This window comes from Oncorhynchus gorbuscha, linkage group LG06, assembly GCF_021184085.1.
Source record: "Oncorhynchus gorbuscha isolate QuinsamMale2020 ecotype Even-year linkage group LG06, OgorEven_v1.0, whole genome shotgun sequence".
NCBI lineage: Eukaryota > Metazoa > Chordata > Actinopteri > Salmoniformes > Salmonidae > Oncorhynchus > Oncorhynchus gorbuscha.
This window is the reverse complement of record NC_060178.1, coordinates 80,801,898-80,816,290: the sequence shown is the minus strand read 5'-3', so window position 1 is coordinate 80,816,290 and position 14,393 is coordinate 80,801,898. Positions and strand designations below refer to the sequence as shown.

Genomic DNA, 14,393 nt, shown 5'->3' with positions numbered 1-14,393 from the left:
CGTTGTCCTGTTGGAAGGTGAACCTTCGCCCCAGTCTGAGGTCCTGAGCGCTCTGGAACAGGTTTTCATCAAGGATCTCTGTACTTTGCTCCGTTCATCTTTCCCTTGATCCTGACTAGTCTCCCAGTCCCTGCTGCTGAAAAACATCCCCACAGCATGATGCTGCCATCACCATGCCTCGCCGTAGGATAGTGCCAGGTTTCCTCCATACGTGACGCTTGGCATTTAGGCCAAAAAGTTCAATCTTGGTTTCATCAGACCAGAGAATCTTGTTTCTCATGGGCTGAGAGTCCTTTAGGTGCCATAAGGCACCTAAAAAAATTGATGCAGTGGAGGCTGGTGAGGGGAGCTATAGGGGGACGGGCTCATTGTAATTGCTGAAATGGAACTAAGTGAAACGTGGTTTCCATACATTTGCTGTGTTTGATACCGTTCCATGTATTCCTCCTATAGCTCCTCCTACCAGCCTCCTCTGTTTAGGTGGTAGGGTAAAAAAAAAAATCATTGTGTGGATCAAAATATAATGGTTTTTATACCCCAGGCTAGTTGGTGGCGGTAATGCAACATACATTGGATGCCATCTGCCGTTAAACCTCACCGAAGAAGAAGGTTTGGGTCCAGTGGAAGCAAAGATATTTCTAACTAACCCAAGATAGTTCATCTGTGTCGTTTACAGTGGAAGCAAATGAAGCATTGTGGGCAGAACAAGCAAGGAGGTGGGTAAAGCGAAGCACGAATTATCGAGATCCTATTGGCGCGTTGTAGCATATATTTGCATATTTCCATTAAGGAACGCCTCTGTGAAGTGCGTTTGTATGCACACTAATTTCGACCGTGCACTCATAAACATAGCAATTTTTAAAAATTATTTGGGAAAAAGTGTAAAGTATATCAACTTTAGTGCACTGTGTTCGTGACACATTTTAGTTTGGGAACATAAAAATGAATTGAGATCAGATGTTACATCGATTAGAAAATTAGCAGAACGTTGGACCAGTTTAGCCGACTTCCATCCATTCCAACGACCCGCGACTGGACTTCCTCTCACTACCAGATTCGTCAGATTTATGGCCCTTGAGGTGTCTGGGTTACCCATTCAGTCTGTGGTGCTGATAGTAGTTTCAGCCTCCAAGGAGGCGGGGTAAGGAATGAAACAGCGGAAGATTCAAAATGGACGAAAACACAAGGTAGGCATATCATCTAACAATTGTGACCGCCAAACAGTTTGCACTGTGCATGATAACATAATTACACTCATTATGTGGACATGACTGTTGCTATCAGATACGCCTAATGTTACTCAACCGGCTGGAAAGAGATTTTACTAGCAACTAGCTAGCTGACTTCCCTAGCCATCTAGCTAGCTACGTTCGTTACTATCCAGCTACACACTTGATCGTTATAATGGGTTTGCAAATTGGTACTTCCAAGACTTGCTCTTTGACACATCAGAACTGAACATTATTTTTAGGTAACATTAAGTAGTTAATTCGCTACTAAACAATAACAACCAGACTATTTGTCTACACTCTCTCCCCTCCCACCCCGGATGGACCGTGTGCAGTGTAGTGAACTCTCAGGACCCTGCACCACAGCCGGTCATCTTCAACCCAGACTTCTTTGTGGAGCGTCTGAAACATGAGCGTCCCCAGGTGTTCACCGAGCTGGTCCTCAGTAACATCACCAGGCTCATAGACCTGCCAGGGGATGAGTTTGCCCAGCTCACAGGAGAAGCAGACCTCAGACTGCCCACAGCACACACCGGCTTCCTACGCTCTTTCAACTTCCTCAAACGCAAAGGTGAATTAACCATAATGTTGTGTACTCTACACACACACACTTTTGTGTAGTTTGCAGTCTGTGCATTTCAAATGTCCTGTGCTGTCCATTCACTACACATCTTTTTCTGTGGTGATTTCCAGGTAAAGGAGTGGTTTTTGGCGCTCCTCTGACAGAGGAGGGCATAGCACAGATCCACCAGCTGATTGAATACCTCAGCAAGCGTGAGTTCTACAGTTATCCCATCTTTACAAGCTCACCTTTCAGCCTGCATCTAGAAATAAACATATCATTTGCTTTCTCAACGTTTTGTAGAAGTGTTCTAATTTTACCAGATCATGTCCTATTTCTGTCCTCAAAATCCTGGCAGGAGCACCTAATAGGCGTTCTGTGTGTTATTTTCTGGCCCAGTCTGTCTAGTGTTAATATCTCGTCTTTAAGTCTGAGCGCTGAATGAGTGAGTAGGTATGAGCTCATGGTCTATTTCCTGCTCTAGTGATGTCAACGTCTGAAAGTGGACACTGGGATAGAGCAGGGGAGTCAATAATTCATCTGAAAACACTTTACTCTCTCCTTTTTCTGTTTCTGTCTGTTCTCTCCTCTATTTTGCATTTCTGTTTGACCCCCCCCCTCCCCCCCAATTCACTCACCACTGCTTCTCTCACTCTCATACACCTAATTATCTCTTCCCCTTCTCTCTATCCATCTGTAATCCCTCTCTCATAAACCTAATTATCTCTTCCCCTTCTCTCTATCCATCTGTAATCCCTCTCTCTCAGACCTTCATGTGGAGGGGTTGTTCCGTGTGCCAGGCCACAGCCTGCGGCAGGCGGCCCTGCGAGAGATGTTGAACGCCGGGACAGAGATAGACCTGGAGACTGGGGACTTCCATCCTAATGATGCTGCCACCCTGCTTAAAGCATTCCTAGGAGAGCTGCCTGAACCCCTACTCACACACAGACACTACCACGCCTATCTGAAGATAGCAGGTAACATACACAACAAGCCATATAACCTAAATGTACACGAGTACACCCCCTCCCCTTGCACTCAGAACAGCCTTAATTTGTTTGGGCAAGGACTCTACAAGGTGTCAAGCATTCCACAGGATCTTTTATCTCGCCCATTTACCCTCTGAATGGCACACATGCACAATCCATGTCTCAATTGTCTCAACGTTTTAAAATCCTTTAACCTGTCTCCTCTTCATCTCCACTGATTTGAAGTGGATTTAACAAGTGACATCAATAAGGGATCATAGCTTTCACATGGATTCACCTGGTTCACCTGTCATGGACAGAGCAGGTGTTCTTAATGTTTTGTATGCTCAGTGTAAGTGTTAAATTTTAAACTATTTGTGGATGCAAGTCTGCCAAAAACCAAACGTTATGAAAATTGGGGTGATTATCTCCAGAGCTGACCCAGTTTGATGAGAAGGGGAACAAGACTTCAGTGCCGGATAAGGAGCGTCAGATCGAGACCTTCCAGCTGCTGTTCATGCTGCTGCCTCCAGCCAACTACAGTCTGCTCAAACTGCTCTTGGACCTGCTCTACCACACTGCTCGCAACCAGCACAACAACAAGATGTCTGCCATCAACCTGGCCACCATGGTGGCTCCACACATCATCTGGCCCAAACATGTACGTCTTGTTCAAACCAAAGTTTATTGGTCGTGTACACAGTTTAGTAGATGTTATAGTGGGTGCAGTGAAATGCTTATGTTACTAGCTCCTAACAATGCAGTAAAATGTCAAACCAGACAATCACTTTCTCTCTCCCTCCCCCTCACCATTCCTCTCTCCCATTAGTTGATTATTGTTGTCTCTTCTCATTAGTATTGTGTCTTTTCCAGGTGCAAGCCAGTGACCTCCAGGGGAATATTAAGAAGCTAAACAACTCTGTGGCTTTCCTCATCAAGCACTCACAGAAACTCTTCAGGGTGAAAATTGACTGTCGAGCATTCTTTCTCCAGTAGCCATTTTTAATCAATATCTCTATTCATTACCCTCCCCTCTGTCGCACTCAATCATCTGGGTTCTGGAACAATAACTGTCTGGGGATTTTCACCTGAGTCAATACTGTGTCTGCATCAGTCAATCATTTCACATGTCAATCACAGTTTGGTCACCTGAAACCTGTGAGTCTTGTTTGTCTAAACAATGACAAAGGTGGTAATTGTCTGTGTTTTTACTCAAGGCTCCTGCGTATGTCAAAGAACTCGCCAGCATGCATTTTAAAGGATCAACCACCACCCAGTTTACGGTGAGTACACTACAGAAACTCAGTCTAGTTGATTTTGATCACTATTTGACTGTGTTGGGCAACCTAAATCGATCATGTCTTCTATCAGGGAATATTTCAAACTCAGCGAAGACCTGTTATCAATTCACTCCTCTCCTCCCTACCAGGATGGCCTGGCCCTGTGTGGTGGGGGTGCTCACCCCTCCCCCTCTAAGTGGTCTGGTGGGGCTGTGACGTGTACAGACGGGACCACCAGCAGTAACACACACACTGAGCTGGCCCTCAGAGAGCTTTACCAACAAGTCAGCAGCATGCCTGAGTCTGCCAAGAAGAAGAAACTCATCAGACAGGTGGGACACACACATGCCTACACCTGTATTTGCAGAATGTGCAGAAATGAGTGTTTGGCCAAAAGGGTGGCAGGTAGCCTAGCGGTTAAGAGCGTTGGGCCAGTAACAGAGAGGTCACTGGGTCAATTCCCTGAGCCGACTAGGTGAAAAATCTGCCAACGTGCCCTTGAGCAAGGCACTTAATTCTAATTGTTCCATGGTCACCATCAATAATGGCTGATCGCTGGCTGTGACCCCACTCTCAGAAGGTTTCTTGGGGAGTGGAATATGCACCAAAAAATGCATGCATATAATACACACTTGTGAAATAGGATAAATGTACGGACCCACCTAATTATTGTCATTATTATTAAGACTTTCACTGTTTTGGTGTGTTGTCTAGTTTGCTAAGCAGATCCCTGGGACGCCATTGAGTGACCAACAGACACTGCACTCGAATAGGAAACATCGCCGCTCACGCTCCTTTGGGGGAATCAGGGTCAATGATTTAAAATAATAGCTCAATGTTCTGTCAATCCCAGGAAGATGTTAGACAGGATGTGTGATTTTGAAAGCTATGTTTGTGTGTGTACCAGAGGAGAGCGTTAGGTACCCAGGGCCCGGTGGAGAAGTCTAGCAGTAGCCTGGTGACTCCAGGATCCAGCAGCTCAGCAGACAGACAGGAGAAGGAGGACAGCAGCTTTGGATGGGTAAGTACTATACACCACTCCATAGCTGAGTCACTGTATGTGTGCGTAATAGGAACGGTATAGTGAAGTGTTACTTTGTCTCAGGTTCAAACCATGATTCACAGCTATAAACCTGTCACCAGTGGGTGACTGCGTCGTTCTCCCCATTTACTAATATGATAATAATAGTAGAATATGGTCATTTAGAGTGACATATGCAGGGCTCCAACCCACAGTCCTGGTGAGCCAGTTAAACCATGACTACTGCGTTGTGGTATGGGTGGAGTGTAATTACCATTAGCTCACCAACCAGTGGCTAACCACAGGGCAAACTCCCTCACTCAACTCTCCCCAATGGGGTTTATTTGAGTGACATTGTCGGATGGGTTTGGCGCCGAGGTTAAGTAGAACGGACATAACTCTGAAGGACGTGAGGTTGTTCTCTCTTTTCTCTCAGGATTCCTCGTCTCTTAAAAGGATGTGCTTCTCTCCAACGCAGGAGACGTCGGTCTAGCAGTCAGCTCAGCTCATCCACAACTTTCTCCTCTCACTCTCAAAAACATTTCTCTAACTTGGTTTTAAAATGAATCTTTTAACAAACAGGGAGAAACCCTGAGAGTTAAACAGTCAAAGAATTTACAAGCCAAATAATGTGTTGTCTTAAAAGCAGTAGAACCATGTAGACCAGTAAATTAGTTTTCATATTTTCCTTGTTCTGTTTGGAAAGACACAACAAATGTACACCTCGGTCATTCTGGTCAAGTAGGAGTTAGAATGACTAGAAAAACCAGTGAGAACCAATTGAAAACCCACATTTTTGTGGTTTAAACTTTTGCATGTGTTTTGAGTTAGAAACTACTGTGTAGAGCATGTGGACAAACATTGTCTCAGGTTGGTAGAAGTAAGCTGGATCTATAGGGAGTTTGCGCTGGTTTGTAGTAAACGTTTAAGCTAAGCAAAGTGTTTTGAGTGCCTTAAAATTATATTAGCAAAGTAGTAAAGTTAATGTGTGATGCATTATATTGAATCTTTATTTAAGCCTAGGTCCCATTGATATAGTTTAATGTGTTCCAGTTGGTGTGACTGTGGAGGCAGTAGCATCGTCTGTGTTCAGACTGAGCAGAGATGAGTGTGAAAGAAAGATGGAGGGAGAGGTGAGTGAGAGTAAAGTCTTGGAACATGGTATGTAGGGCTATGACTGGTTTTCCTGGTCTGGTCATGTGTTAAGGAAAACCTAGTAGATGTGAATGAGACCGTAGGAGTAGCTAATGGTCTGCTGTTATTACAACTGGTGTGAACTCACTGTTGCTTTGTTTGGGAGTGTTTCTGTTGACACGGTCTTAATCTGTCAACACTGATTTTATTTTTATTTTTTCTCTCTTTTTTTCTGTCTCTTTAAATACTTGTTTTCATTTTTACTGTGTTTGTATTTTTTACTTTTTTTCTGAGACTACAACCAAAGTGTGTATTAATGGTATTATTATTTATCCGCTTATGTTTTATGCAATATCTGTCCTTTTTGATACTGTTACAGAAAAGTTTTTCTATGCAATCTGTTACAATATTTGTTATTTAATATCACATGTTTTTATCCATGGCCTATCTGCATTGGTTCTGTTTTATAGCTATTTTCTAAACCAGTCAGACATTGAGTGCTGAATCCTGACCAGATTCAACCATATCTTCACACAAATCCTCTACCAACAATAATTTTTTATTTTTACTGAAATGTGAATAACTTACAACTGTTTCACGATTTCCTTTTTCTAGTGGCAATATTAACTTTAAATTTCAGTGTCAGCGGCATTTCCATTCTACTGATCTGACTATTGAGCATCAGAATTTTGTCTGTCAAGCTGTTTCAATGTGAATGTGCTACACGTACAACAGCATGTCTGTCATTATTGGCTCTACTGTGAAGCTATGCAACAAACTGCCATTAAAATACAATGAAACAAACATCTTTATTTCCTTTGTGGTCAAATTATTTATTTAACTAGGCAAGTCAGTTAAGAACACGTTTTTATTTACAATGACGGCCAAACCCTCCAACTTACCTGGACGACTGGGCCAATTGTGCGCCGCCCTATGGGACTCTGGATCACGGCCGGTTGTGATTCAGCTCCGGAACGCTGCAGGGTCTGTAGTGACGCCACTCGAGAGCTCTTATTGGTTGTGTGAATTACTGATCATCAATAGCGGCGCTACTGGGAAGCTATGCAACAAACCGCTGTTAAAAGACGATGAAACGAACATCTTTATTTCCTTTGTGGTAAAATGTGTTATTGGTTGTGTGGAATATTGATAAAAGAGGCAATGTTTTAAACTGATACGATGTCATGCTGAAGATTGACCGTGATTGAAGATGTTATAACATGGCAAGGTTTTATGTAATGTACATGTTTGAACATTTAATTCACAGGTATTTAGTGAATATTTAGTTCTTTGATTTTGTCTGATCAACTGCCTGGAACTAGTGACCGAGTGTAGTTTAGTTTTAACCACAAGATGGAGCACTTGAGATGCAAATGCTCAGCCTTTTATAAAGATGCCCTGAAATCACTTTAGATGTTTAGTGTTAAATCTTTTCTCACAATTATTTTTCAGCTTGGAAACGTAGAATTTTACTTTGTTATAACTGAGATTTTCAGAAAAAGTGAATGTACATTTCAATAAGAGTGTCTATCTTGTCCCTGGTAGTTTATGAAAGTGTGATATCATACACTTTCCTTACATTCCAGGAGCAAAAGTCTAAATTAAAATGCATCTATTTTTGTCTGCAGTTTATTTTTCTCCTGGAAATTCTGTGAATAAGCAGTAGGTTATGAAAGAAAAGGGGACAAGGAACTAAGAAGTTATCCACAATGCAGGTGGTTGGAATGTGTGTGTCATTGTGTTGTTGCATGTTTGGTATTAGAAGTATACACAGTGCACCTGTGTGTGTGCACATGCCTCTTAATGTGTGTGTGTCGTGTATGTTGTACACAGGTTTTACAGACCTCCAGCAGGGGACTGCTGCCACTCTCCGGTCCTGTAAATACACAACAGGACAGCAGTGACTGTGCTGGAAATACCAATGGTCACTACTGTATATAGTTAACAGGTCAAACTCTGGTTTTATTTAGAATGTGTTCTCCACACAGTTTGGCCCATTCTCAGTCAGACACACATCCATGCCAAACTTTGGTTTTAGAAGTCGGGGAGAGACTACTTTTATTTCAAAAACCTTATTATTATTTTTTAAATCCAGTCGGATAAACACTCCAAACAGCCCGACCATACGGACGCAAACCATTGCCTCATTTTGTCAGTCCAATCCCATTCTAATGATGAAACTGTGGGGGACCAAAATGCAATTTTAGAATGTGGTTTGGACATGTCCCCAGTGAAAGTTGCGTCCCTGATACATAGTAGTGTTTTAGATTAATTAAACTTCACACAACTCTTCTATTTTCTCCATTTGGTAAACTCTAGTTACTACTAAATTATTTCACAATTACTACACATAAAAGAAACATGCACCTGAGCCTTGAGGTTGACTTATTTTATTTCCTATATGAGTTGTGGTACTGTTTGCTAGTACTCTTAAGTGCAAATTGGTGTTGTCCCTTCCCACATCTAGGACAAACAGAGAGGTGTGTGAGTGTATTCCATTCGCAGCTCTGTAAGAGAGTGGAGGGACAGGGAGAGACGCCCTAAACACCACCCTCTCCCCTGTGTTCAGGACCCATGTTAGGAAGATCTATACACCACTGACACTTTTACTGGGCCAGATGGATCACTCTCTCTCTACTACGTGTGCGTGTGTCTGGCGGGGCCTAGGAAGGACGGAACACACTTCTCTTTTTGTTCGTACAGTACCTCATCTCCATCAGTCTCTCTGTCTTTTTCTCCTCTTTTTTCTTTGTAAGCCATAGATTGGGCTTCCAGGGTTCTTCAGATTCTGTTCTAGTGTTTTTAGGTTGGGATGGCTCCACCACAGTGCATGCAGGAAGAGCCGCAGCACAGAGGACTTTATTTCATTGTTTGGAGAGAGGTTGGAGACTAACCTCCTAGCCACCACTATGGACTTCAACAGTCTACTAATGTCAAAGTCATTATATTAGGTGGTCATAAATGTACATTTTGTATGTATGTATTTAAACACACACATACGTACACCTACACAGACCTTTGTGATACTGGGGATAGGGGTTGAACAGTGTCACAGGTTACTGCTCTCTGCTCTATACGGGCTGCCTGGAGGCAAGCCTGGGAGAGAATGAAACAGAATAAAGGACAGAGAGAGTTGTGAGGGTGAGAATAAGAGAGAAAATGAGGGACTAAAAGACAGATTGAGAGAGAATGAGAGAGTTCAGGCAGGGTTCTGTGTGTGTGTGTGTGTGTGGGGGGGGGGGTGTTGTGAGGAGGGAAGAAGGAGGGGGAGGGGTGGAGTCAGGGGTCTGCTATTTGTAGCTCCTTGTGATGGATGACTGCTGTGTGTGTAGGAGAGAGAGATAGGCTTTTCTTCATTCTGCTCTATCCCCATTCCCCCTAGTCAGACAAGCAGAGCAGAGCGGGACAGAGAGAGAGAGAAGAGTCGTGAGCGAACGAGTGCAGAACAGAACAACTCCACAAAGAGAAGAGAGAGGTGGATCGTTCCCTTTGCGAGAAAAAGAGAAGAAAATCAAGCCTTTCAGAATACATTACCAACTGAGGACATTACTTATTTCTAGCCCTGTTTTATGTTGTAACAGTGAGATTTCTTTCTCGTTCTACAAGAGCCTACACACTGATTGTAAAAAACTTGTATTGTGTAGTAGGAATTGGGGATTTTTGCAGAGAGAAGGAGAAAGAAAGAGAAAAGGTTTTTTAGGAGTTAGGTTTTGAGAAGCAGGAGGCTGCAGTCGTGGAGATCATGCCCGGTAGAGGAGCTTGTTCTGGGGCAGGCGTGGGGAAGTTGCCTGGGTACTGGGTCTGTGTGCTGGTTCTCTGTGCCCTGGTGACAGGCTACGTCAGCGCGTGCCCTGCCCTGTGTACCTGCAGTGGCACCACGGTGGACTGCCATGGGCTGGGCATCAAAACCATGCCCCGGAATATACCCCGCAACACCGAGAGACTGTAAGTGTTTACTTCTGTACCATACCTGTGTGTGTTTGTGTCCCCGTCTGTCTGTTTGTCTCTTTACTATATGTGTTTATCTGTCTGTCTGTCTGTCTGTCTGCCTGTCTGCCTGTCTGCCTGTCTGTCTCTTTACTGTGTGCATTTGTCTGCCTGTCGGTGGTTCTATGTCTCTGTGTGTCTGTTTGTGTGTGTGGTGGCGCACATGACTTTGCTGAAACAGAGAGAGAACAATAGCCCTGAGTGGTGTGTGTGTGTGTGTGTGTGTGTGTGTGTGTGTGTGTGTGTGTGTGTGTGTGTGTGTGTGTGTGTGTGTGTGTGTGTGTGTGTGTGTGTGTGTGTGTGTGTGTGTGTGTGTGTGTGTGTGTGTGTGTGTGTGTGTGTGTGTGTGCGTGCATAGCATTCCAGTCAGGTATAAATAGGCATGAGAGACTGGAAAGAGCCGGAGTAGATGTATGCCGTTCATGTGTCCATAATTGACATACCCGCCGTTGTTGTGTATGTGTGTGTGTGTGTATGTCTGTCTACAGGCTCACACACACATACATGTTCACCGTAAAATGTGGAAATGCTCCAGTAATTAGTTTAATATAATTACTACAATTGACTGTTGATCTTCACTATTTCCCCTTTTCTATGCGGCAAAATGTTACTGTGAGATGATTAAATCAGTAAGCTTCTATTGTGATGTGGTGGTATATGTATTTATGAGCTGAATTTCACTCCATATTTGCATCTTTTTTTATTTATTTCAATCTTCTCTATTAAAATCACCCATTGTTAATTTGACTCCCTCTAGACGAGATGTAAATGTTAGCCTACATTCCGTTGGTTTCAGGACACGGTTCTCCTGATGATATAGTTAGTTCACTATCTGTAGACTGGATCTTCTCTTTCTCTCTCTTTCCCCTTCCTGCACCGGCCCTCCCTCCCTCTTGCAGACCCCCCTCTCCCTCAAATTGTTAAATCATGTAGAAAATTAAGCAAATCTGCTCCTTAAGTGTGTCCTGCCTGTGAGAAGATCTACTGGACGTCTTGTAGCAGGAAGGAGAAAGTGGAGGGATGATGAGAGAAATGGAAAGAGATTTCTCCTTTTATGGATTTCCTTTTGAAATATTCATCTGTAAATCAGTGGTGAGGAGAAGGATAGGAGAGGTGAGGGAAATAGATTGTTCTGTTTCAGCTTCTAGAATAGCTCAGATGAATAAAAGATGTTGTGGGAACGGAGGAGAGAGAGAGAGAGGAGAGAGACACTTGTGTCAGAAGCAGCGTTTGCGTAGCGGGAGCTGACTGCATATTTCATGAACTCCATATTTCATTTCTAAGAACACCTTTTTGTAGCGGATGCATGTGTCAGAGCTGCTTGTGTGTTCACAGACAGAGCACACACACACACAGACACACGCTTGGGACCTTTTCTAGGGGGAAACATGACGATTTTGTGGTTTCCTTTTACATGAACAGCCGTGTGCTCTGAGAGTGTACCGTAGTTAAACTGAAGTGTGTTTTATGTGTTGCAGTTAGTTTATATATGTGTAGGTCATGTATACTAGCTGTTATACCTGGGATTTGTAATGTGATTTCATGCTTCAAACCGTCTTGCTAAATAGGACGGATTTCTGTGCCTCTCTAAATGCTTCTGTCTGTGTGTCTGGCAGACCTTCACTCTTTGTCGGTTAGACTTTTAAGTAGTCAAGCGTTTCAAGTTTTCTGTCAATGCGCGCGCGAATGTGTGGTGCGTGTGTGTATGTCATGTAGAAGGTTCTTGGTCTCCATGAATTGGTTAGTTAACAATATAAACTCTCTGTAATCCAGGGCTGTTATAAAGGGTGATCCATCAAGATGATTGAACTAGTCACCCCCCCCCCCCGCTGGTCCGCTGGGTCTGTGTGTGTGAAAACACCGCTAAGGCTGATAATAGTGCAATATTGGTGAGGGGTGCTGGGGTAGACAACTACTGGGGCAGAGTACAGGCCTTTACATTGACTTCAGGTGGAGAGAGGGGAAGGTATGAAGGAGGTTAGAGGGACACAGCCTGTCTGGACAAGCTTTATTAGCCAATCCTGGAATGCTGGGGCGATTTGAGGGGAAAGTGTGTGTGTGTGTGTGTGTGTGTGTGTGTGTGTGTGTGTGTGTGTGTGTGTGTGTGTGTGTGTGTGTGTGTGTGTGTGTGTGTGTGTGTGTGTGTGTGTGTGTGTGTGTGTGTGTGTGTGTGTGTGTGTGTGTGTGTGTGTGATTTGGGGGAGGTCTTGACACTGACTGCAGTTTCCCATTTACACTTGTCACTGTGGGTTTGGATCAGCCCTGACCTCTGACCTCCACAGACTGTATCTCAGCTCAGCTCAGCCCCAGGTGTTAAAATCACACCACACACCTTCTCCTGCAGTGGCTAGGATGTCTTCAGCCTGCCATCCATTCTTAGTCCAATTCACAAACAAACCTCTCTGCATCACTCATACTTAAACTATGCCATGGATTGGTTTGTATAGGCCTGATGCAATTCAACAGGTATTTAAATATGACATATTTTGGTACACACATATACAGTATATGCACACATCCCACAAGTTTCAGAAATGTCCGTCTCTTCTTATCTGTGTTATCTCTCCAATGGATCCAGCTATGGCTGCTGGACAGCTCTGATAACACTGTGGACTATCTGTGTGGAGTGGCAATGAGCTGATAATGGGATTGGAATGACTGGGCTGGCCTCGTTCATCCTCTCTTCAGCAAAATACAGCTCTCCAGCCACCTGAGGGTCAGACTCATCGCAGTGTTGTGTCTCTTATTTACATTGTGTGCTTTGTCCTACATTTTGGTAGGCCGTCATTGTAAATACAAATTTGTTCTTAAATTACTTGTCTATTTTGTGTTTAACTAGGCAAGTCAGTTAATTAAGAACAAATTCTTATTTACAATGACAGCCTACCCCGACCAAATCCGGACGACACTGGACCAATTATGCACCATCCTATGGGACTCTCAACCACATCCGGATGTGATACAGCCTGGAATCGAACCAGGGACTGTAGTAACGCCTCTTGCACTGAGATGCAGCGCCTTAGACCGCTGTGCCACTCAGGAGCACGTGTTGGGCCTAGTTAAATAAAAATAAATGAAAAAACTATGTGTGTTTATGGCTGGTGTGTGTGTCTGTGTAGTGTTAGTAGAAGATTATCTTTATGCCAGAGAATGCCCTGCTCTGGGATATGGTAGAGTGTTGGACTCACCCCAGACAAGCATGGACTCCATGTGCATTCATTGTCTACAGCCTGTCTGCCTGTCTGTATGTGATGGTGTATGTGTGTACATGTACAGTACCAGTCAAAAGTGTTTTTTTTGTGTGTTTAAAAAAAAAAATTCTACATTGTAGAATAATAGTGAAGTAACCAAAAAAAGTGTTAAACAAATGGAGATATAGCCACCCCTTGCCTTGATTACAGCTTTGCACACTTGGCATTCTCTCAACCAGCTTCACCTGGAATGCTTTTCCAACAGTCTGAAGGAGTTCCCACATATGATGAGCACTTGTTGGCTGCTTTTGATTCACTCTACGGTCCAACTCATCCCAAACCATCTCAATTGGGTTGAGGTCGGGTAATTGTGGAGGCCAGGTCATCTGATGCAGCACTCCATCACTCTCCTTCTTGGTCAAATAGCCCTTACACAGCCTGGAGGTGTGTTGGGATATTGTCATGTTGAAAAACAAATTATAGTCCCACTAAGCGCAAACCAGATGGGATGGTGTATCATTGCAGAATGCTGTGGTAGCCATGCTGGTTAAGTGTGCCTAGAATTCTTAATAAATCCCAGACAGTGTCACCAGCAAAGCACACCGACACCACTACACCTCCTCCTCCATGCTTCACGGAGGGAACTTCACATGCGGAGATCATCCATTCACCTACTCTGTGTCTCACAAAGACATGGCGGTTGTAACCAAACATCTCAAATCTTGACTCATCAGACCAAAGGACAGATTTCCACCAGTCTAATATCCATTAATCGTGTTTCTTGGCCCAAGCAAGTCTCTTCTTATTATTGGTGTCCTTTAGTAGTGGTTTATTTGCAGCAATTCGACCATTAAGCCCTGATTCATGCAGTCTCCTCTGAACAGTTGATGGTGAGATGTGTCTGTTACTTGAACTCTGTGAAGCATTTATTTGGGCTGAAATTTCTGAGGCTGGTAACTCTAATGAACTTATCTTCTACAGCAGAGGTAACTCTGGGTCTTCTTTTCCTGTGGCGGTCCTC

The 14,393-nt window shown here is 43.7% G+C and overlaps 2 protein-coding genes across 7 annotated transcripts in view; both read left to right on the top strand.

Moving 5' to 3' along the window:
* The first annotated feature begins 758 nt into the window (after positions 1-758).
* On the top strand, positions 759-6,998 carry LOC124038396 (rho GTPase-activating protein 19-like). Its single transcript, XM_046354236.1, has 11 exons — positions 759-1,187; positions 1,565-1,800; positions 1,923-2,003; positions 2,559-2,768; positions 3,194-3,420; positions 3,633-3,719; positions 3,977-4,042; positions 4,189-4,371; positions 4,754-4,849; positions 4,947-5,060; positions 5,497-6,998. The coding sequence occupies exons 1-11, from the start codon at positions 1,171-1,173 to the stop codon at positions 5,551-5,553; spliced, it is 1,374 nt and encodes a 457-aa protein (XP_046210192.1). The 5' UTR covers positions 759-1,170; the 3' UTR covers positions 5,554-6,998.
* A 2,534-nt stretch (positions 6,999-9,532) lies between these two features.
* Positions 9,533-14,393, top strand: part of LOC124038394 (slit homolog 1 protein-like) — a 194,382-nt gene continuing 189,521 nt past the window's right edge. For all 6 annotated transcript variants that reach the window (XM_046354234.1, XM_046354230.1, XM_046354233.1 and 3 more), the window contains exon 1: positions 9,533-10,139. In XM_046354234.1, the coding sequence (XP_046210190.1) occupies positions 9,937-10,139 (203 nt within the window). In that variant the 5' untranslated portion in view covers positions 9,533-9,936. The remainder of the gene's footprint in view (positions 10,140-14,393) is intronic.

Coding starts and splice junctions, on each gene's coding strand:
- LOC124038396 (XM_046354236.1), top strand. Junction 3,720..3,976: donor ACTCACAGAAACTCTTCAGG/GTGAAAATTGAC, acceptor TTTTTACTCAAG/GCTCCTGCGTATGTCAAAGA. Junction 4,850..4,946: donor GCTCCTTTGGGGGAATCAGG/GTCAATGATTTA, acceptor TGTGTGTACCAG/AGGAGAGCGTTAGGTACCCA.